The sequence below is a fragment of the Malus domestica genome, chromosome 02 (genome assembly GCF_042453785.1).
Source record: "Malus domestica chromosome 02, GDT2T_hap1".
In the NCBI taxonomy this organism is placed as follows: domain Eukaryota; kingdom Viridiplantae; phylum Streptophyta; class Magnoliopsida; order Rosales; family Rosaceae; genus Malus; species Malus domestica.
This window is the reverse complement of record NC_091662.1, coordinates 5,517,108-5,542,207: the sequence shown is the minus strand read 5'-3', so window position 1 is coordinate 5,542,207 and position 25,100 is coordinate 5,517,108. Positions and strand designations below refer to the sequence as shown.

The 25,100-nt window shown below is 35.3% G+C and overlaps 1 protein-coding gene and 1 long non-coding RNA gene across 5 annotated transcripts in view; both read left to right on the top strand.

Annotated features, from left to right (window-relative positions):
- Window positions 1-10,911: 10,911 nt before the first annotated feature.
- On the top strand, window positions 10,912-14,524 carry LOC103426658 (uncharacterized). The gene is made up of 9 exons (XR_011572223.1): window positions 10,912-11,375; window positions 11,481-11,522; window positions 11,973-12,032; window positions 12,376-12,443; window positions 12,544-12,719; window positions 13,173-13,307; window positions 13,459-13,594; window positions 13,692-13,788; window positions 13,899-14,524. It is a non-coding gene; the product is annotated as an uncharacterized lncRNA (long non-coding RNA).
- A 1,199-nt stretch (window positions 14,525-15,723) lies between these two features.
- Window positions 15,724-25,100, top strand: part of LOC103406797 (putative disease resistance protein RGA3) — a 46,696-nt gene continuing 37,319 nt past the window's right edge. For all 4 annotated transcript variants that reach the window (XM_070806864.1, XM_070806867.1, XM_070806865.1 and 1 more), the window contains exons 1-2: window positions 15,724-17,199; window positions 21,763-25,040. In XM_070806864.1, the coding sequence (XP_070662965.1) occupies window positions 16,060-17,199; window positions 21,763-25,040 (4,418 nt within the window). In that variant the 5' untranslated portion in view covers window positions 15,724-16,059. The remainder of the gene's footprint in view (window positions 17,200-21,762; window positions 25,041-25,100) is intronic.

Genomic DNA, 25,100 nt, shown 5'->3' with positions numbered 1-25,100 from the left:
CTGACCAAGAAGGGTAAAAGAATAGCAAAGAAACAGCACTAACAAAGTTTAGACCCATAAATTTTGAAGGTCTAGCTACCATATTATTACCCACAAGGGTAAAGGAACAGTACCACTGCTGGATAATTGGAAAGTCCCTGTGTGTCAACCTCTGTGCTTCGTGGCAAGGTAGACTAGCAAACATGCCCAACCTTTACTCACATTCGAGAAAACACTCCCAATAAGATTGCTTGCTCCAAAATCGAAGAGGCACTGTCCTCCGAATCTCGAGAGCCAGACTCCCAACATGACTACTTTCTTAAAAATCGAAGAGAGGGTAAAGGAACAGTACCATTGCTGGATAATTGGAAAGTCCCTGTGTGTCAACCTCTGTGCTTCGTGGCAAGGTGGACTAGCAAACATGCCCAACCTTTACTCACATTCGAGAAAACACTCCCAACAAGATTGCTTGCTCCAAAATCGAAGAGGCACCGCCCTCCGAATCTCGAGAGCCAAACTCCCAAACTTTCTCAAAAATCGAAGAGACACTGCTCCCCGAATCTTCGAGAGCCAGACCCCCAGCATGATTGCTTTCTCAAAAATCGATGAGGCATCGTTCTCCGAATCAATCGAAGAGGCGCTCGCTTTCTCAAAAGCTGGGCTCCCCATAGACCACGAGGGCCGATCTCAGAAATCGAAGAGGCACCTACTTTTCTAGCCTTGTCAGCACCTGTCACACGCACACTCAGCTTTGCAGAAATTATGGGCATTCTGTCGAAGACTTCTGGTGAAGTAGAAAGCACATGAATCTTACTGTTCAATCACCCACTTCCCACACGCAACAATAGCTCATGGGTACCACAGATAACTTTGCCAAAGTTCTCTGCCAAAGTTGAGCACGTGAAGCTTGCAGCTCCCACTACATCGCTCTGACCAAGAAGGGTAAAAGAATAGCAAAGAAACAGCACTAACAAAGTTTAGACCCATAAATTTTGAAGGTCTAGCTACCATATTATTACCCACAAGGGTAAAGGAACAGTACCACTGCTGGATAATTGGAAAGTCCCTGTTTGTCAACCTCTGTGCTTCGTGGCAAGGTAGACTAGCAAACATGCCCAACCTTTACTCACATTCGAGAAAACACTCCCAACAAGATTGCTTGCTCCAAAATCGAAGAGACACCGTCTTCCGAATCTCGAGAGCCAGACTCCCAACATGACTACTTTCTCAAAATCGAAGAGAGGGTAAAGGAACAGTACCATTGCTGGATAATTGGAAAGTCCCTGTGTGTCAACCTTTGTGCTTCGTGGCAAGGTAGACTAGCAAACATGCCCAACCTTTACTCACATTCGAGACAACACTCCCAACAAGATTGCTTGCTCCAAAATCGAAGAAGCACCGCCTCCGAATCTCGAGAGCCAGACTCCCAACATGATTACTTTCTCAAAAATCGAAGAGACACTGCTCTCCGAATCTCGAGAGCAGCATGATTGCTTTCTCAAAAATCGAAGAGGCATCGTTCTCCGAATCTCGAGAGCCAGATACCACAGACCACTTTTTCAAAGTTCTCTGACATAGTTAAAACATGTGAAACTGGCAGCTCCCACTACCGTGCTATGACCAAGCAGGGTAAAGGAATAGCATTACTACTTGTTAGGGAGACTCCTATATATGTCGACCTCCATCCCCAACAGACAGGCAGACCTGCAAAAATGCTCAACCCTTCATCATATCTGAGAGGGCACTCCCAACGAAGCATTTCGAAATATTTAGCTTTCTTTCCCCCCGATAATACCTCTGCAAACAAGCTATACTAGAGCAAGAATATCTCATATCATCAGGGTTAAAAGCAAGAGTATCCCATATCATGCTTTTTCCCTGTCTTTTCCTTTGGCCTTGTTTTTACCTGCAAGACAAGGAGAAAGAGAGCAATCAGTCAGCACTTGGAATCAAGCTTCCAGCCAGGAACTGACTTCCTGGAACCCCTTACCTGATTACTTACCTGGCATTGCTCTCGAGTACTCATCTTCAACATCTTATGTTTCCAGGGAAGATTCCGCATCTGCTTGAGGAACAGATAGGGCAAGTGCGAAGGATACAAGGAAGCATGTGGAGACAAGCGTAACAGCACACGTGCCGATACATCCATTACTCTGTCAAAAGCAAAAGTATCCCATATCAGCAGGGTGGAACGTACTCTAGATTTGATGGACTTGTTTTGACCCTCAAATTCTTCAGTCGGCCTTATACTCTGGAGGAAACCAGAAAACCCTCCAGCTCAGTTCAAGAATAAGCCTGTGGAAAGTTACTTCTTCAAAAGCAAAAGTATCTCATATCATCTCTTCTCATTTTTCTTCTCTTTATCCTTCATGCTGCTGCAAGATGGGGAGAAGGTGAACAATCAGTCGGAGCTCTGATTGCTTACCTTGTCTGTCACCTCTTTCAGCAGACCCCCTAGCTCGGCGACTTGGGGGACTCCTACTACATGGTTTGTATCGCGCTTGACCAAGCATGAAACTACAAGTAAGCTTCAAGTGAAATTGATACATTACCTTGTGCATCTCCACCAGTTAAAGATACCACCCCTGGATGGAGGAAGAGTACTTCCAGAGAAGATGCCACATCTACCTATGAGACAGATAAGACAAGTCAAGACGACACCACACTCCGATACTTAGAAGTTTCGTGATTACGAGATCATTCTCCCACAATATTTCCTAATGTCATTTGTACTAAATCATTCACTTGTACTCACTAAAGGAGAGCTTGAACCTATGTACTTGTGTAAACCCTTCACAATTAATGAGAACTCTTCTATTCCGTGGACGTAGCCAATCTGGGTGAACCACGTACATCTTGTGTTTGCTTTCCTATCTCTATCCATTTATATATTTATCCACACTAATGACCGGAGCAATCTAGCGAAGATCACAAAAAGCGATCGTTTTCGCTACCTAGGATCTATCTTGCAAGAGAACGGAGAATTAGATGGAGATCTCAACCATAGAATACGAGCTGGATGGATGAAGTGTAAGAATGCATCCGGCGTGTTGTGTGACCGTCGTAGGGCACTGAAGCGCAAGGGAAAATTTTATAGGACGGCAATAAGGCCAGCGATGTTGTATGGCACAGAATGTTGGGCGGTGAAACATCAACACGTACACAAAATGGGTGTAGCGGAGATGAGGATGCTTCGTGGGATGTGTGGGCACACGAGAAAGGATAAGATTGGGAATGAGGATATCCGAGGTAAAGTAGGAGTAGCCGAAATTGTAGGAAAGATGAGAGAAAATCGGCTCCGGTGATTTGGACATGTGCAAAGAAGGCCGAATGACGCTCCGGTTCGAAGATGTGACTACGGGACAGAGGTTCAGGGCCGAAGGGGTAGAGGAAGACCTAGGAAAACTTTGGAAGAGACTCTAAGAAAAGACTTAGAGTACTTGGATCTAACGGAGGACATGACACAAAACCGAGCGCAATGGCGTTCTAGGATTCATATAGCCGACCCCACTTAGTGGGAAAAGGCTTTGTTGTTGTTGTTGTTGTTGTTGTACACGTTAACTTGTACACTCCCAAAGATAGGTATGGTGGTTAACAAAATGTATTTTAAAGTCACTTAGTACTAATCTAGTGATATATTTTTTTCACTTGTAATTGCGAGGTTTTATATTCAAATCTCGTTGATGACAAATTCAATACCAATTTATTCTCCCACACTACTTAAGTTTAAAGCCTCAAACCTGCATGATAACCTCCAAGAAAATTAGATAAGATACAACATCTAGTAACATAATTTTGATTGATTTACTCCATTGAACAAAAAAATTGAAGTGAACCAATTAGATAAGAAAATTAGATAAGATACAACATCTAGTTCACTTCAATTTTTTTGTTCAATGGAGTAAATCAATGGAGTAAATCAATTATTCCATCTCTAATAGTGCTTCCAACAAACCTTACTTCACACATTCAAAATCAACCATAGTAATTATCCAAGTCCAAATCAATGACTTAAAACCCTATCATGTTGTTGACAAATCTTCCACCGTCGGATCACAAAGCTTATCACTCACGTGTCAGGTAAACAGAAATCCAAAGGTGGAAACAAGCCTAGATTAGGATTTCATGGATACTCCCCCTATCTTGAATTCCAATTCACGTACCACAATTTCACAGATGTCACGTTCGGAGTAGCTGGTACAGTTAGATCTTTGTTTAAAGAGTTTTTGTCACAAATGGTCCCTGACATTGATCAAACACATCATTTTGGTCCCTGACATTGAAAATCAATAGAAATGGTCCTTGAGATTGATCAAACACATCACAAATGGTCCTTCCGTTAAAAACTCTTTGGGCAATTTTCAAAGCTTCGTAATTCAATCGATTCTTAACCAAATTTGACCCATAATATATCAAAATGAAGATAGGAAAGTGTAGAACAAGATTATACCTATTTTGAAGCCCAATGATTACCGGAGATGGCCGGAAAATAGCCTCAAATGTGACTGGTCCGCCGAAAAACTGGAAAACTCGCTGGAAACTGGGTAAACTTTAAACGTTCATAACTTCTTCAATAATCAACGAAATCGAGTGATTCAAAAACGAAAATCATACTTCTAGACGAGGTGAAGAGAATGGTATCTTTGTTAATGGCTAACTCCCCGTAGTTTGGCCGGAAAACGGCTCGAAATTGGCTAACTCGAAAATGGTTATCTAATTTCGAGCCGTTTTCCGGCCAAACTACGGCGAGGTAGTCATCCATAAAGATACCATTCTCTTCGTCTCGTCAAGAAGTATGATTTTTGTTTTTGAATCACTCGATTTTGTTGATTATTGAAGAAGTTATGAACGTTTAAAGTTTACCCAGTTTCCGGCGAGTTTTTCAGTTTTTCGGCGGACCAGTCACATTTGAGACTATTTTCCGGCCATCTCCGGCAATGATTGGCCTTCAAAATAGTTATAATCTTGTTCTACACTTTCCTATCTTCATTTTGATATACTATGGGTCGAATTTGGTTAAGAAACGATTGAGTCAAGGACCATTTCTATTGATTTTCAATGTCAGGGACCAAAATGATGTGTTTGATCAATGTCAGGGACCATTTGTGATAAAAAAAACCCTTGCCGGAGATGGCGAAATTCTCAAAATTCTACTATACTTCTTTGGTTCAGTTGAGTTATGTGGTATAGTTGAATGTGCAATCACGAGAATCTAATATTGTGATACAGTTGAATGTGTGATAAAAAATATAATAACTAAGAACATCGGTGTATACTAAAAATTCCCATACTCAAACATAAATTGTTTGGTACACAAGAAATTCTTAAATACGAAAAGTCGTGATATGTCACAATTTTAAGAAAGACATACTCTCATGTAGCCAAGTACCATGCAGCTCATGAATTTGCCCATGCTGCTTTAAGGGAGAATTCTGGTTGTTATCATTAATTCACGTGATATTTATGTGTAGAACCGGCATTTCATAAAGAACAATGTCACAAATTCAACCCACTGCTTTGTTGTGATGTCTGAGCTTTTTAGGTCGAATTCTCTCTTTTTACCAGGTTAAATCAACATTCAAAGATTTTAGGGTATTATTTTTAGTAATTTTGTATTAATTCTACGTGTTAGAGTTGTGAGCTTATATATTATTCAATCAATAAATTTTGGAGGGGTTTAATGAAAACCTCTTTGCTACAATTTGGTTTTAATCGTAATGACATTTTGGATATGAAATATCTATATTAGGTCAAGCTCTTTTCTTATTTACTCTTATGTCATTATTTCATTCATCATGGTTGGTTCCACAATGAAGTATACATTTTGTTTGATACTTAAATTATTGTACGTAAGTCTACATGATGCTAATATGAGGGATTCTCCGCTTGCTGCATTGTTGTGCTATTTATAATTTGATATGTCACCAATAGAAAATAAGCATGTTAATCAACATTTATGTAATAACTCAATCGTCAACAACCACTCCACATAGTTTAAATAGATAGTCTTCATAGCATTACCACAATTTAAATAAATGGTATTTCTAGCATTATTCCTTTTATATTATTCAATCAGTAGATTTTGAGATTTTCTCAAATTTTAATGGTTTCAAATTGCTTGTGAATTCTAACTTAGGTATTTCGTTGGACTTCCCTCCTATTATATCAATATATTCATCGAGATGAATGGTATGATGGCGATTAATTAATCCCCTGCCTTGAGTATATAAATCCTTCCTTTCTTCCCAACCCCATCATTAATTATTGATTGCCAAACACAATGGTGCCACCGATAACATTTTTCATGTGGGATGGGGTCCAATAGCTATAGGATTCATTAGGACCTGCCCCATGAAAGCAACAACTCATCTCATTACAGCAATTACAAGGAAGCCGATGTTGGAAAATTTTCCTCTTATCTTAGAAGATGGAGGATCTGCAAATCCAAAAAAAATGTAAACAAGAATCCAAGATACTACTGAAAGTACACGTAGTGATCAACTTGTAAACCAAATGACATATGTAGAATTTGTATAGTCGTTCCGTGAATTCCAATTGTCTACAATTACTTGGAGGTTTTTTTTATCTAATGACTCTCGTTAGTACTGAAGAGCGAATACGTATCTAATTTGAATCTCCTTATTGTACATACACTTTTGAATGTACTAATGAAGTTGTTATTATTATTTTTTTAAATATCTTTAATTTACTTTGTTAAAGTTAGGTCTCCACCATCGTCTAAAGTTGTTGAGAGAGATTGCAGATAAGATGAATTTATATTTATGTGATCTTACTCTGCTTTTACTTTTTTGTTATGTTAGAGCATCTCCAATAAAGAACCTAAACCAAGTCTTTACAATAGTACAATCTCTAAATATAGAGACAGAAAGTTTTTAATAAGTCGAAATTAAAGTCTGTAAAATATTTCAATATGTTTTTTTTTTGTCAAAAAATATTTCAATATATAAAAACTCGCTAAATACTTCGAAAGAAAATCTCAAATGTGAAAATTGTATAGTGGGCCTCTGTTGATTTTGTGCAGAAAAGTGACCCATAAACGTGGGAATGCAGTGCTGCACAGCAGCTGGTTTTTTTGTCCTTGCTGCACACCAGCTGGATTTTTGTCTTTTACCTTGTTTGTTGATCCCACCCACGTGAAATTTTCATTTAGGGTTTTTGAACATTAGTTCTTGCAAAATATTAAAATTAAAAAAAAAAATTGGTGCTAGATTAATTATTCAATTTAATCTCTTGAGTGTACTATTATCAAAATTTACATTCAATTTTTGTTATTTAATATGTATTTTTATTTAATCTCTCCATATTAAATTTTAATTTTATTAATATGCACATATTTATTTTTTTAATTAGAAATGAACGTAAATGAGAAAATATTAAAAGAAATTTGTGATACAAAAATATATAAATACATACATTTACATAAATGATTCTGCCAAAATATATAAAATTGACTTTTTTGTACTGAAATATTTGTACCTACATGATTGTACCGAAATATATTATAATGAACCTAAATGTATTATATTGAATTAATGTACCTAAATATCAATACCGAAATGTATGTACCAAAATATACGTACCGAAATGTATGTACCAAAATGTACGTACCTAAATGTCAATACCAAAAATGTATGTACCTAAATATCAATACCAAAATGTATGTACCTAAATGTATTTACCGAAATATAATAATTGAATTAATGTACCTAAAAGTCAATACTCAAATGTGTGTACCAAAGTGTACGTAATGAAATGCATTATATTGACCGAAATGCATTATATTGAATCAATGTAACTACATGTTTGTACCGATGGATATACCAAAATATTCAAATGTATTAATGTACCTAAATGAAGAACATACAAAATTGTTATCGGAATATATATTATAAAAAATTAGTTGCCTAAATGTAGACATTAAAATATATTATGATGAATGAAATAAAAATTAAATTTAAATGTAATTAATACATTAAAATAAAAATAAAAAGATAAAATAAACCATCAAAATACACTAATAAATGATATGATTAAATGTGCTAAGGACTAAAATTGGATTTTAATCTTACATATGGTTATAATCTAAAACTCATCTTTTTTAAGGATTAAAATGAAGTTTTCTATTTTCATTTTTGGTTTTTTCACGTTATTTTTTTTTTTAATTTTTTAATTTTTGAAAAACTAAGGGTAGAGATATTTTTTTAGTTTTTTCATCCATGAATAATAATTTTTCAATATTTTAGTTTTTATATTAATTTGAAGATTACACTATAAGAACTTTTCATACAAAAAAATATATACTCTTTTAAGGACTCGAATATTTTTTTAAAGTCTTTAAATGAGCTCTCAGAGATAGTGGTGGAAGTTCCTAAATAGGAGTCCGGAGAGCATTCTTGTCCATTTTATCTCAATTTAATGTAAATATATCGTTGTATGAAAATATTGTTCAAACTAAACCATCCAATCGGTTGTCATTTAATATTATGATCTAACGATATTTCTCTTTACTTATAAATAATAGGTCTTAAATTTGAATCTCAAGAATGACGAGTTCGATACAAATTTATACCCCACCCCAATCCAAGAAGTTTTGATTTAACTTTTAGCTATGCAAAAATATATCGTTGTATAAAAATCAATCTAAGAAGTTTGGTAAGACTTTTATAATGAAAAAAATATGCAATTTTAGGTTGAACTAAATCAAACTATAATTAGTTTGGTTTGATTTCGTTGGATTTGACATATTTTATAAACTGCTAAAAGCAAAACCAATTTGAACTCTCTTTATCAGATATGTGTATTGTCGGAGACGAATTCCTAGCGTTCGATTGTAATAGCTACCACATTTTCTCACTAGGTTTAGGTTTACCTTAGTCAATGAAAAAGGCAGAAAGATGAGTGTAAATCATTAGCCAATTCAATGTATAAGAGACAAGTTTCTAGCTCGATTGTGTAAAAGAAACCACATTTTATGTGAAAGATATGTGTATTGTCGGAGACGAATTCCTAGCGTTCGATTGTAATAGCTACCACATTTTCTCACTAGGTTTAGGTTTACCTTAGTCAATGAAAAAGGCAGAAAGATGAGTGTAAATCATTAGCCAATTCAATGTATAAGAGATAAGTTTCTAGCTCGATTGTGTAAAAGAAACCACATTTTATGTGAAAGATAGTCTTATTCACACAATCATTTTTATTTTTGACACATTTTTGTTAATTTTGTATAATTAATCTTCTTCAAGTTATTCAATAAAATTAAGAATAAAAAGTAAAGTTAAATATGTAAATACCAGTGCCTATGCGAAATCATATTGAAGATGAAGTGACAGGATCAAGTAGGGTTGAATAGTCACTAGTATTGAGTCCTGACAAAAATCCATGGAAGACCAATAAATGTTGACTAATCAAAATAATTTAAAGCCAATAAAAGAATCACCGCGTGAAATAAAGTGGACGATGAAGATCTTTTGCGTGTGGACGTCTTCACTCGAAGCAAGCATGAAAAACAAGAAGTCGTCGCCACACACTGGGATGGACGATTTAGATTACATGACCCGGTCATGTCCAGATATAGGGATCCAGATAGCATTCTGGTCATTTTTTGTCGATATAATGGATGCAGATGACTTTTGTTTTTGTTGATCGAAGGAGCTTGACTTGGATTAGATGTTTCAATATAAGTAATAGGAGGGGGATTGAATTTTACAAACTAAATTTACAAATCGAGTAATATAATTATAGATAATTGAGTTATTAATAAAATCTCGATAAAATCTCGATTGTATTCATGAAACTTTTGCGAACCTTCCAATGATTAGATAGTAGCATCGTGGTTTTCCACTGGAAAGTGCAAACGTCCTTCCCTTGGCTTTCTTGAAAAAGCAGCACCTGCTTTTCCATTGTCATATTACGTGTCGGTAGTGTTACAATACCACTTTTGTCTCCCTGCTTTTCCACCCCTATTACGTGTCGGTAGGGTTACAAAACGCCTTTTGTCTCCCTGCTTTTCCACCCCTATTACGTGTCGGTAGGGTTACAAAACGCCTTTTGTCTCCCTGCTTTTCCACCCCTATTACGTGTCGGTAGGGTTACAAAACGCTTTTTGTCTCCATGCTTCTAAATTCCAACTTAAAATAATGCAAGCTATTGATAGTTGCATAGCTATAATAAAGACGGTTTTAATGAAAAGTTCACGGTACTGTTTATTTTAACTAAAAACATATTTTTACATTAAAAAGTCAAACATGATACTATTCACTTTACCATTTATTTTGTCCTTATCGTTAAAACTCAAAGTTTTCAAGCCATTTTCATTAGTTTTCCTTATAATAAGCTCTTGGTAATTTTTTTTCCTGCTAATATTATAAAATAGTTTACATAAATATGAAGTGATAGAATCTCAATTTAAAAGAATCTACTTAACATTTCTCTTTTTAGATAATCTTTGTCCTTTCTTTCTTTCCTCTTTTGCATTATTATTTTTTGTTCAGTCCTTTACTTTATTAAAGTCCGATCTCCACTATCGTCTAAAGTTGTCTAGAGAGAATCCTTGTTGATACAATGATTTTTCGGCACTAGACTCACTCCGTCATTTGGGGTGGGGTTAATTTTAAGGTGGATAAAACACAATATAATGTTACTCATATTAGTGTGAGTGTGCAACATCGCCAGATTTTTTTGTTGGGAGTTGAACGATATTATCGTTAAGTTAGAAATTAGTTTGCCACTTAGGAGGTTCAAAAGAGCAAACACTAGAATTATCTTCATATAACAAAATTGGATCTCCATTATCTATTCTAAAATTGAGGAGACATTTGACTGTAGCTTAGCTACAGTTAAATGGTTGACCCATGATTTTGCCTTATTTACATCACAGCCACCAAACCTGCGTATGGGTTGGAGGGTAATTATTAAAAGTTAAGAGGGTAATTGTGTCCGTAGGTTTGGGTTTAGGGTTGTGCCATTGTTGTCTGATTTGGGCTGGTGGGTTTTGGGCTCGAAGTGGGCTGCCCAGTTGGTAGACACAATTACCCTTTTGCCTGCTTTAATCAAGATCCAACGGATAGAATTTGAGGACAGATGGGTCAATTTACAGTAAGGATGGGTTCTGGTGTCAGTGGGTTGGTGCAGGAATTGGGGGAGAGAGGACTTCACGGCATGATTTGGGTTAGTGAAAGAGAGAGTGTTGGGTGCATGATTTGAGTGTAGGTAGAGGGAATGGATTTCTGGATCGCATTTTCTTCACCGCCTCTTTCTTCCTTCAGCATCCGACAACACTGATATAGCATCGACTCTGACTCATGCATGTGTGTATTCTGTAAATAGCATCGACTCTGACTGAAGAAAAGGAGGATGGGGCTCTCAAAAAGAAAAAGGTATAGATCTTCACCTATGTCTTTATTAAGTCCAAATAGGATGGATCCGTGAAACTGTGAAAGATAATATGTGAATAACAATTTTTGTGTCTTTGTTCTTTGTAGTTTCCAGTGCAGGTTTGACGCTCCCAGAAAAGCTGATGACAAGTGAGTTTCTGTTTTCATTTTCGGTTTTGCTGTGAATTTTCTTCGATTTGATCGAACATCTCGATACAAACAGTTGATTTTCAATTTATCTTTAATTTTCTGGAGACCTGTTGGTTGCATGTACAAGAAATACTTATATATCATGTTTCAATTTCAAAGTTGTTTTGAGTTAATAGTAGATTATCTCCTGTTGCACTTCAACGATGAGGAGATCACCAAGTAACCGATTCTAATTAGTATGTTTTGTGATATGGGACCATTTATCCCACTGAATTGATTTCCTTGCCGTTTAGTGAACATTTTAGTAGCCCTGAGGTTACCTTTTCACTGATACATCAAATTTAATGAACACAAGTAGCGATAGCATATCAAAGTTGGAATTTTCCAAATTTTGGATTTTAGTTTTTATTTGATTCCTCTTAATGTATGTTTAAAATTGTGTTCGTGGAGGTGATTTGAGACGGATTTCAAGATGGGTTGCAGAGATTTGATTCAAATTGGTGGATTTGGGTGAGAAACTAAGAAACCCTACTATTTTCTTTCGTTTTTATGAGCTGAGATTGACATGCATATATTCTCTTTGTGAGATATAAGAGATTGAGGAATTTTTATAGCTAAGGAAATAAACAAAGGGATAATTATTTTGTTCTGGGATCCACAATTTATTGCAAAGTTGAATTCTCTTGAATTTTTGTTGTTTAATATTTTGTTCATGTATTTGAATGCATTTTTAATTTCTGCCGATCTATCTGAAGCCCAGTTCAATTTGTTGGAAATTCATCAGATAGTATTGGGTCTAATCATTTCCTTTAGTTTTTCAGGTTGGGTTTTTTTTTTTTTTAAATTTCTATAGGGGAGTTGCATGTGTCCATGTCAGGTTCATAAGCCAAAGAAACCATTTTTCTGGATATATTGAAATATGTAAGAAAATTTTCCTATATTAACATATTAGTTTTGCTCAGTGGGATTGAAAATTGGGATTTTGATGCGGTTTTGTTATTATTTTATGGTCAATTTGCAGATACTTAATCTTCAATCCTGCGTAGTAGCAGCGATCGCCACCTGTTTGATGAAAGATACCAGTGAAACAATTGTTAATGTTTGGGAACCAACATAGCTCCTTATTTTGGGTGTTTGTTTTTGTTTTTGTCAAGAGAACGATTTGGAGCAAGTGACTCAAACTTCTTATCAAATAAGGTTGTGAGTTCGTTTGTTAGTTGGTTCTGTGAAATGCAAACGTGTTCCATCTTCAAATAAGGTTTAATTTGCTCAGTTTTTTAGTCTTTCAGTATAAAAAAGTTATGCACTTTTTTTTGTAATTATCAATGCAGCTGTTGAGTTGCTTATTCTCTAATTTTTTAAAGAGGGCCATTAATATAGTACAAGTATTTTTTTCTTTCCATAGGAGCTAAGGATATATGTAATTGTATGTTGGTTTTATGAGTTTGTTTGATATATGACCTTTAGTTTGTATACTTATATGGAATTGTGCAAGGTTGCCACTCTTTGCCCCCTTTCGATTGTGATTGACGTTATTGTTTTGTTCTTTCTTATTGTAAATGTCATTTTGTTTGTAAAGTTTAGTTTATAAACTACTTCTATTTACTTTTTGAATTTCTTTTTGTTTATGTTGTCGTTTCTTGATTTTAGTTTCTGTGGATATATATGGTTCTGATTACAGAAAGTATTGTCATTGGACGAGAACTCTTACAAGCAAGCTGCAAATCTGTTCAAAGAAAGCAAGATCTGTTAATATCAAATGCGTCAGCCATTGGCAACGGAATAGTATGTATTGTTATTTCTCCATTCTATAGTCATATTAATAATGGTATGTTGAAATAAGGTTTGAGGTGTTCTTTTAGAATCCCTTTGCTGGAACACTTGCTTTAATCTGGATTTGGTCTAACTTAAATGCATTTCTATGTACTGCTTGAAGAAGCAAAACGATTCTGGTTTGCTTTTGTTTTGTACTCTGGAAAAACTTTGAATGACAAGAATTCGGATAATTCACAGAAGAGTTCTGATGATAATGGATTTTCTCTCTTCCAAATTTTGTGAGCTGCAAAGCTAAAGTATGTTTCCCAATCTCCTTTCTTTCCTTTAGCTTATAATTATCTGCTCATGAATTCTTGACATCTTATTTTCTTCTACTTTTGGGGTGTTTTACAGCATCGTAGATTTTTTCAAGGAGTTTTCTCAGTTTGTTGTCAAGGCTGGTTCAATTTTGAGTAATATTTATGGTGTAGATTGGGAAAACAAACTTGAGGTATTAATTTTTCAGAGATAGTTTATGCTTGAATTATCCGTGTTTCTATGTATTCCAGCGTTCTGTTTTACTCAATCCTGTACTCATGATTTGAGTTCTTAATTTTTCAGGCAAAAGAGTTGCAGGCAAATTTTGCGTGCTTGCGCCTGTTAAGCAAGTGAGTTCTTTCTTTTGCGAATTGTGAATACATTTTTGCAATTCTATTGGGTCAAGTCAATGTGCCCCTCCCTCCATTCTCAATGGTATTCTCTTTTTTTAGTCAATCAGAGCAGACCACACATATTTCATCTAATTACGACGCTCCTAATAACGTAATCATCCATCGTCAAAACATTCACAATTTATTAACTAATTTTAATTTTGGCTTTTAAGTTTGAGATTTGGTATTTATATTTTTGCACAAACTTGATGGTATGAAAGGGTTTGATGATTTCTGATTGTATGAAAGTTGTGTGGTTCAAAAGATGATAGCATTTTGTTCTAAGAATTGGGAAGCAGTTACTATTTGAAAAAGGTTGGTTTTTCAATTTTTTTATTTGTGCCCGTTTAGTTGTTTGAATGAACTTTTTATGATGTAAATCAATCTAAATTGAATAGCTGTGTTTGTGTATTGTATTTGGTTTGTTAAAGTGGTCTTTTTTGCTGAAAAATGTAATTTGGTTTTGTGGATCAAAGTTTTCGAGCAAGAAGATTACCTTGGAGACAGAATTTAAATATGAGAACTTACATTTATTTAGAGTTTTGAATTCATCTTTAATTAGTGTATTGTGGTTGCGAGTGATTGAATGCATTGTAATCTTTATAAACATATTTATCTATACAATTTCTAATCCCGCAGCAACGTGCGGGCATAATTTCTAGTTATTGTCTAAAGTTATCCAGAGAAAATCTTTCCTGATACAATGGATTTACATTTATGTGTTCTTGCTCTGCTTTACACTTTTTTGCCATGTTATGCCTCCACTACGGTTAGAAAAGTGCTCAGTCTCACCAAATCAAGTTCACAGGTGTAAAGTGGCATCAATTATAAGGGTCCTATCATCTTTATATGTTGCTCTCATCTTCTTATCCACATTTTCTTGAATTATTTGAGAAAAAAGTTTATGTTGATTTAAAAGCAAAGTAATTGCATTTTCATTTTCCCTTTTCTTAATTATTCTGTTTCTTAATGTGACATTGCATTACATGTATTACCGTAGTAGTTCAGTTTAGTTTATTTTAACTTAATTTAGCTTAGTCTCTAAAACTAATCAAATTCAAAATATTCGATGCGCATACTAAAATATTGCGTGTTGGAAGGATGATGAAACTACAGCTTGAATGTTGATGTCCGTGTAACTTTCTTGGAGGGAAATTGAGGAAGACGGGGGTCAGGGGATGTGCCATGTGGGGACGTGTGGGGCCCATGTTTGATTAGAACAGAGTCGGACGTTATGTTGGTGGGGTTCAATGAAGGGCTCAAGATGGCCTTGGATGCGTGACAAGTTACCCGGCGTCTCACTTGTTAGGAGAAAGATTTCAGTAGGTAAAGCCGTGGCTCAAGAACTTGCCCACGCTGCTCTCAAGGAGGATTCTGGTTGTTTTATGTATTGAACCGGCTTTTCAGAAAAATCACAAATTTAATTCACTGCTTTGTTGTGATATATGAGCATTTTAGCCCGAATTCTGTTGTTTATCATGTTGAATCAGCATCTTTAGGTTTTAGTGTATTTTCAATAATTTCTAAGTGAAAGTTGTCATCTTTTATCTTTTATATGAATAATGCTAGGTAATTAATTTTTAGAGCACATTTGCTAATAAGATGGGTTTATATTTTATTTATTTATTTATAAACAAACAATATTATCCAAACTAAAAAGAATGGTATGAGCTTAGTAATAATGTGATTCAACTTTACCTTTAACAAGAATCGAACCTAAAACTTCTCTTAAATCGTAATACTAAATAACAAGACCTCATTTTCATCTTTTATATTAAATCCTCATTACTTTATTAAAGTCGGCCTCCACTATTGACTAAAGTTGTTTAGAAAGAATCTTTGCTGACAAGATGGGTTTATATTGCTGGACCACACTCCACTCTTGAACATTATGTTCACGCTCACAGCTGTAAAGTGGCGTCAATTATAAGGGTCCTTTCTTCTTATTATACTACATTTTCTTGAATTATTGTTAAGCCTTTCATTCAACTTATTCGCTCTTCTTGTGTCCTTCCTTGGCTTTCTCTCAGTTCTCTGCCTTCTACTCTCTAATCTCCCTTTGTCGCGCGAGTATGGATGTGCTACAAGGTATCATCACTTATCCGGTGGAGGGAATACTGAAGTCGGTCGGTTCACTTGCTGCTCAAGAAATTGGTCTTTTCCGAGGATTCAATAAAGAGCTAACTAAGCTTCGTCAATCGTCACTTGAGATTCAAGAGTACTTAGGCGATGTTGCCCACAAACCACAGGATCGGAGCGTGGCAGTCAGAAACTGGGTCAAGAAACTGAAAGACGTGGCTCATGATGCTGATGACGTCTTGGAGGACATCAACTACGAAGTTCTCCGGCGTAAAGTAGAAATTGAAAACCACATGAAGAAGAAGGTACTTAACTTCTTTTCGCCCTCCAATCCCATTTTATTTCGTCAAAAGATGGCACACAAGATTAAGAACATCAATGCGTCCCTGGCGGGTCTCAAGAGTGAGGCACCTTCCATTGGCTTAGCTGTAAGGCCAGTAGATCATACCCCTCCTCCAATTATGAGGAACAGAGAAACTGACTCGAGATTCTGTCAGAATGACAAGATCATTGGAAGGGAGGAAATTGTGTCGGATATCATTAAAATCTTGATGTCCAAGACTCAGGAAAAGAACCTTTCGGTTATGACCGTTGTGGGAATCGGAGGACTCGGAAAGACGACTTTGGCAAAATCAATATTCAATGATGATGCTATTTGTACGCCTTTTGTTGAAAAAATATGGGTGTGTGTATCCGACACTTTTGAGGTTAATTCGATTCTAAATCGGATGTTAGAATCCCTTGACCCAACGAAGGCAGGACTTACAGCTCGGGAAGCATTGCTGAAGGAGCTCGCAGAAAAGTTGAAAGACAATAGGTATATTCTGATAATCGATGATGTTTGGAACGAAGAGATGAATTTTTGGAGGGAGTTTATGGATTGTTTGTCGAAACTCAATTCTGGTCCCGGAAGCATTGCCATTGTTACTACCCGTAGTGCTAATGTTGCATCAATCTTTGAGACAATGCCAATCATTGAGACAATGCCGAGGTGTGATTTGGAGGGCCTATCGGAGGAGGATTGTTGGTCTGTATTAAAGGGTGAAGCACTACCATCTTCTCTAGATTCAGATAAAGAGTGCATTGGAAGGGCCATAGCTAAAAAGTGTGCTGGTCTACCATTGGCGGCAAAGGTATGCATTCATATATTATTATATTAGGGTTTTTAGATAGAAGCCCGAAATCATAGGCTGCATTTTAGGGAGTCCAATTATGTTTTTTTGTTGGAACTACTACTTTTTACTCCTATTTCACCTTAAAAAAATAGCAGATAATTGAACTCCTAAATAATGCATTAGTTACATAATTTTAAATTTTAATTATTTATCCAAATTCAAACATACATTTATCTAGGAAACCTGTGAGTCTGTGACAGAAGTAGATTAAAAAAAAAAAAAGAAATTAGATTTTCATCTTTCATTTTGCCACTTTATTGATTAAAATCCTATTCATTTTCAAAATTTTAAAGGTTTTTGGGTATTAATAACATCATTAATTATTTCAATAATAAAATATTTTTTTATTTCTAAATATATTCATTTATTGTTAAAAATGTTACAATTAGTATATTTATATTTATGACTAAATTTTTTATCATATATTTTTAGTTTTAGTTTGTTACCATTTTTAAGTTGTAATTTTTTTTAACTTGTACCAATTTTCTTTTCAGTTTTAATTTGTACCCATATATTAATTTCTTTTTGTACCCATATTTTTTAAAGTTTATTTGTATTTGTACCCATATATATATTTTTATTTGTACTTTTTATTTTGCTAAATGTACCAATGCTAATTATATGTACCCATTCATGTAAAACTTTTTAATCTTAAAATGTACTCATTCTTAAATATACCAATTTTTATATGTAAAATGTACCCTTTTTTTATATAAAATCTATTCAATTTTTTTTCTAATCCATTTTTAAACTTATATGGGTATATTCTTTTTTCTTTGATTTTAAAATGTATCCATGTCAAGTTTAATCGAAGAAATTTACTAATGTTATTAAACTAATATCTTTTTTTTTGTGATTTTTGAAGAATGTACCCATGTTTTGATACAATAAAGTTTTTGGTTAATTTTGATGAATGAACCCATGTATACACACACACAATAGTATATTTATATTTTTAATCCCACAAATTATGTTTTTTATTTATTTAAAATCTCATTTATATAAACAACTAAAATTTCTAATTTATAATTTAAAATAATATAGTAACGTAAAAAGAAATAAATTATCACATTAATTTCAATGATCTCGATCAAAAATTAAAAACCAACAAGATTTCAATCAAAGAATATTCATAACTAAGGACCACATCCAAAGTCTCCTTTAAAAAAATCATGTGTTATAGGTAGATAAATAACATGCTAAGTAGAGGAAACCTTCCATAAAAGAAAAAAAATTAGGAGACCTACATCACAGGTAGATAATCCATGAGGAAAAAATTGAATAAAATACAAAATAGATGATGCGTGAGGTAAAAAAACTAAAAAGATAACTAGCAAACCACAAAAAAATGAAGAAGATTTCATGATGCAATAAATTCTAATCAAGAAAATGTTTTAGAACAAAACGAAGGAGAAAGAAGACGAAAAGAAAGTAAAAACAAAAAGGAAAAGAAAAGGGTGAGGAATAGAAAAACGTTATGCATACAGTCGTATAAACAAATGTTAAATTATAAACTATACAAATATGGAGTAATTTAATTACATCAACAATATTACTATAAATTTCTTAGAGGAGACAAACATAGAATTGGCTTTGAAATTTTGCTCGATTTCTTTCCTCTATTTCTCTGAGCGACAGAGGTTTGAAGTCAATACGATTGAATAGCGAATTAACCACAAACAGAAGAGACCATATCAAACCCAATATAATTGTTCTCCAAGAGCCTAGTGACCATGCATGGTCATCCGCCGTTCGATCTTAAACTAACTATTAGTGCTTAGTTCATTTTTTTGTTGTGATTTTTTTTATAGGGAATTGTTATTATCATTCCAAAAATCTCATTTTGCACTCCAAGTTTTTTATAATTAAAAAGAAAAATACACTTGTGAGGAGTGTATAATGAAATTTGTGGAGTGCAGATAATAGTTCCCTTTTTATATTGTTGGATTAAGATCTAACAGTAATTACCACTATTTTCTTGATGATTGGGGTTCAGGAGAAAGATGATGCTAATTGATAACGATTTTAAGATTTGGTCCTAGTGTCATTAAAGCCGAACTGTTTTAATCATAGAGAAAGATGATGCTAATCGATAACGATTATAAAACAAACTGTTTTCCGTATCAAGTTTTGTTGCAATTTAAGATAGGTAGTAGGAGACCGTATTTAGATCCTATGATGTAGCGATTGATGGTTGGATTGTTTATTTAATGATTTAAAGAAGAGTGTTATTAGACCCACCCTAATGTCCTATTTTCCCACCCACATGATAATCCCACCCATCATAAAAAAATTAAAAAAGTAAAATGTTATTTCCCCACCCACCATTATTCCCAAAATAACCATAATATATTTTTTTAAATAACTCTAATATATTTTTAAATAATATTATAAATAAATAAATAAAAATAGAAAAAAATGAAAGAAAATGCAAGACCTAAGACCTAGACATTCATCATCTCCTTCACACCTATCGTCGTCCTGCAGAGACCTCGGACCCCCAAACCACTCTTCTTCCTCCTATTTTGTCAAAACCGCAGATCTCACACTCAATTCTCTTTTTTGTCCATTGAAGTTTCTCGCCTTCGTCTAGCACACGCCCATTCATTCCTCCAACCTTTCCGTCGATTCTAACCCAAATCTTTCCCAACCTCTTTCCACCAAAGATATCACACCCCATCTACCATTATTTATTTATTATTTTAAATTATTTTTTGTTTTTTCAAGATTTTATTACTGAATTAAATAGGGGTTTAAGAGTCTTCTTTTAAAAGGATAAATATGTTATTAACATTTTCATTAAATGGTGGGTGGGGAAATAAGACACCGGGGTGGGAATATCACCACTCTTTAAAGAATGAATCCAACCATGAGCTAACACATCATGTGATCTGTAAAATATGATTCAAGTGGTTGGTTTCTATAACATCTATCCCATATCCCATGTTAAATCAATCAATCGAATGGGAATAAAAACTTCTTGGGTCTTGAACGATGAATGAGTGGTTTAGAAATAAGTTTGTAATATGCGACATTAATTACACACAAAAATGGGTCGCAATAGGAATGTGTCCAAGACGTACATTGCTAGCTTCCTCTATAAAGAATTTGTACTTAGTAGAATCCCATTCGGAGATTTCTACAGGACCGACATGTGACTTTAGAATGTACCTACCTAACTGTCATGTCTCATTTCTAAGACATGGCAAAAAACAAACCAACAGGTCAATAACGTAGTAACTTCTCTTTTATCACATGGATGCATCTAACCTTTATGTCTCATGTACTCAAAGACGAGATTAAGTCATTCGTAGTTCACATTTCTTGTAAGTTTTAAAATTTCTCAAGTCATTCGTAGTTCACATTTCTTGTAAGTTTTAAAAAATGGGGACACCCTCTTGACCATTAGATTTGGCTTTAATGAAATTCTGTGGCCTGTGATTTAATCTCAACCACATAATTTCATTAAAGCTAAATCTAACAGTCAAAAGAGTGTCCATTTTTTTTAAAAAAAAAAGGATCCCTTCCCTTAGGGGGCCTATATATATATTGTGTGTGTGTAATGTATTTCAACGATCTAACCATCTTATATTTTACGTCTTCCCTAAAATATCATCTATATAAAAAAAAATCATCCAAATCTGAAGTCATATGACCATTGGATCAAATTTAGTGTTTCTTTAGTAAAAGGCGAAAGAATAGTTCACTTATCGCACGACTGCGTAAATTTAGTGTATCTTTGTAGAATTGTAGCGGCTTTTTTCTTCACTACAAATAAATGTCAAAATGAGTTTGGAATTGTCTAATTTTTTACACGAAAGATCTATGAATGATTAATTGAAATATAAATGATTGAGATCCTTGAAAAAAAAATTACAGAATGAAAGCCACGAAAACTTATGTTAAAATATGTTTCAAAAATGAGTGTCTCTGAATCTTAACCTTATATATACATGTAAACACTCTAGAAAATGTGGATCAAAGCACTCCTTCAAAATACTACCTTCCTAGTGCATTGTTACGAACCATTCAATTACTCAGTTATCTTAAGTATCTAATTGACACTTATAGCCTCTTAGTACTACAGTATCAAGTATTCCTCTTCACTTGGAAGTAAGAGACCTTAGGTTCAAATCTTGTGGATGACGAATTCGATACCAAATTAAATTGTCTGTTGTGTAGTTTAGCCGAACTCTCCATCCCTTTAGTGTAAAAATATATTGAGGTACTAAAAAAAAAAGAAGTTAAAACTTATATTTAACTGATCTAATAAAGTATCTTTCAATTAATTCTGAGACCAATTCTTACTTGGCTAGAAAGTCCCTTTTGTATTTCTCTTCTAACAAGAGCAGTCTTTGACTATTCATCGATACAAAACAAAGTTGAGTTCAATGCGTCTTTATCTTGCCAATAACTATAGTCAAAATTCAATAAAACTATAATTTGGCACTGTTATTATTTTGCTAATGAGCTTTTTATATTGTAAAACATATAGAAACTAATTATCTTATGTATCAACAGGTTTTAGGAAGCTTGATGCGTTCACAGGAATGGTCGTCAATTCTAGAAAGTAAAATATGGGAATTACGAGATGGAGATGACCAAATCATGTCGATCTTGAAGTTGAGTTTTGATAATTTAAGAGAGCCATCATTGAAGCAATGTTTTGCATATTGCTCAATGTTTGAAAAAGATTGTGAAATTGACAAAGATGACTTGGTCCAACTTTGGATGGCTCAAGGATATCTCCATTCTTCTCCCATGGAGGATAAAGGTAATGAACATTTTAATATTCTATTGCAAAACTCTTTATTTCAAGATGCTAGAAACCATGAGTATGCACATAGAAGAGAAAGAGAAGATGACCATGGGTATACCATATGCACGATGCACGATCTTGTGCATGATCTTGCTGAGAAAGTATTCAAATTTGAAAGCTTGACACGAGACTTGGATCAGATGGATGTTGGAGCACTTGATGAGATTCAACATGTTGCCCGAATTTCTTCCACAACACTCGACAGATTTCCACAAAGGAGATTGCGGTCGTTGTTTCCTCCACGACGCTTTGAGTTCAGTAACATCTTCCAAAAGTTTAGAGCTTTACGAACGTTGAATTTATTCCGTGTTGAAATAGAGGAGTTGCCCAGTTCAATTGGAAAGTTGAAACGCTTGAGGTATCTCAACATTTCCGAGACAGAAATGAAAGAACTCCCTAAATCTGTTGGCAAGCTGTATAATCTTCAAACGTTAAGAATGTCAAGGATGTGGGCTCTTAAAACGTTTCCTAGGGAAATGGAAAATTTGATCAACTTGAGACATGTTTATTTCGACAATAATGTGGAAGTTCCATTTGGGATGACAAGATTGACTCATCTTCAAACGCTACCTTCCTTTAATTTGGATGAAGATAGGCGTCATAGACTTGATGAGCTGGGCGGGTTAAATGAATTGAAAGGGAAACTAGTTATTGGAGCATTGGAATATGTGAGAGACAAGGAAGAAGCAATGAAATCAAAATTAGTGGAAAAAGCATACTTACAAAAATTGATATTAAAATGGGGGAAAGAAAGAAATGGCAATTTTCTTGACGAGGATATTCTTGAAGGGCTTCAACCACACCCCAACTTAAAAAGCTTGACGATTGAGGAATTCAAGGGTACTAAATTTGCATCTTGGATGATGAGAAATTGTCAAGTAACCAATCTCCGTCAATTGAGAATTATGAGCTGTGAGAAATTGTCGAGCTTGTGTTGTGGGTTAGAATATTGCCCATCACTTGAGACGGTGGAAATTAAGGATTGCAGCAATCTAGAATCCTTCCAAATTTCACCATCCCAATCTCTTCAGGAGTTGAAAATAGTTGGTTGCCCAAAGCTAAGATGCACTTCAATTCACAGTCTGCCTTCACTCCGCAAATTGGTTATTGAAAAATGTACGTCTCTTAAGGAGTCGGAAAACCTACAACAACATCAGCAGGTGGAGGACTTGTCTTTAAACGGTTGCACATCCCTCCGTAAATTGAGAATTATGAGCTGTGAGAAATTTTCGAGCTTGTGTTGTGGGTTAGAATATTGCCCATCACTTGAGACGGTGGAAATTGAGGATTGCAGCAATCTAGAATCCTTCCAAATTTCACCATCCCAATCTCTTCAGGAGTTCAAAATAGTTGGTTGCCCAAAGCTAAGATGCACTTCAATTCACAGTCTGCCCTCACTCTGCAAATTGGTTATTAAAAAATGTACGTCTCTTGAGGAGTCGGAAAACCTACAACAACAACAGCAGGTGGAGGAGTTGTCTTTAAACGGTTGCACATCCCTCCGTGATTTGTTTATTGAAAATTGCAATGGATTTACAAGTATACTGAGTGGGCTCCATTCTTGTACCAGTCTTCGCACACTAAGTATTCGGCATTGTCCAAATTTGAGGACTTTGTCAGGTCATGGGCTACAAACCCCCGTCTCTCTTGAGAAGATGGAAATATGGGATTGCCCTAATCTAAAGGCTATTCCCAGTTTAGACAACCTCACGTCCCTCACTGAGTTGATTATTAGGGGATGTGGTGGATTAATAAGTCTTTCGAGTGGGCTTGCATACTGCACATCTCTTACCCATTTGGATGTCAGCTATTGCTGTAATCTAGAGGATATTCCCAGTTTAGACAACCTCACGTCCCTCACTGAGTTGATTATTAGGGGATGTGATGGATTAATAAGTCTTTCGAGTGGGCTTGCATACTGCACATCTCTTACCCGTTTGGATGTCAGCTATTGCTGTAATCTAGAGGATATTCCCAGTTTAGACAACCTCACGTCCCTCACTGATTTGATTATTTGGGAATGTGATGGATTCACAAGTATACTGAGTGGGCTCCCTTCCTGTACTAGTCTTCGCACACTGTGTATCCGGGATTGTCGAAATTTGAGGACTTTGTCGGGTCATGGGCTACAAACCCCCGTCTCTCTTGAGAAGATGGAAATACGGGATTGTCCTAATCTAGAGGCTATTCCCAGTTTAGACAACCTCACGTCCCTCACTAATTTAGAAATTAGGAGATGTGATGGATTAATAAGTCTACCGAGTGGGCTTGCATACTGCACATCTCTTACCTGTTTGTGCGTCAGTGAATGCCCTAATCTAGAGGCTATTCCCAGTTTAGACAACCTCACGTCCCTCACTGAGTTCATTATTTATCGATGTGATGGATTAATAAGTCTACCGAGTGGGCTTGCATACTGCACATCTCTTACCGAATTAAGGGTCAGTAATTGCTCCAATTTGATATCTCTGGCGGATCACAATGTGTCCAGCTTGCAATCTCTATCTCGTTTGGAATTATGTAATTGTGGGAAATTACAATATTTGCCCAAGGGGCTGCACTCTCTATCTCGTTTGGAAGTGTTGTCGATCGGTGCCTTCTGCCAAGAGCTCGATTCTTTCCCTGATTTTCAGGTCCCATCGAAACTTGAAGAATTAAAATTGAAGGGGTGGCCTAAGCTCAAGTCTCTGCCTCAGCAAATTCAACACTCTGCTTCTCTAACTAAGTTGGAAATTTGGGATTTCGATGGTCTGGAGGCTCTTCCAGAGTGGTTGGGCAACCTCACATCTCTTACTAAGTTGGGAATTTGGTACTGCAAGGACCTGATGTATCTGCCTACGGTCGAAGCTACGCAACGCCTAACCAAATTACATAATCTAGTGATTCATGGGTGTCCCCGTCTGGCAGAAAGATGCGCCAAAGATTTATTTTTGGCCAGCGGCCCAGAATGGCCAAAGATTTATCACATTCCAGATCTGAGGTAAGTTTTATTTTTGGGGCCAATCAATTATCCATGTATATTTTGTTCAAAATTCTTCAT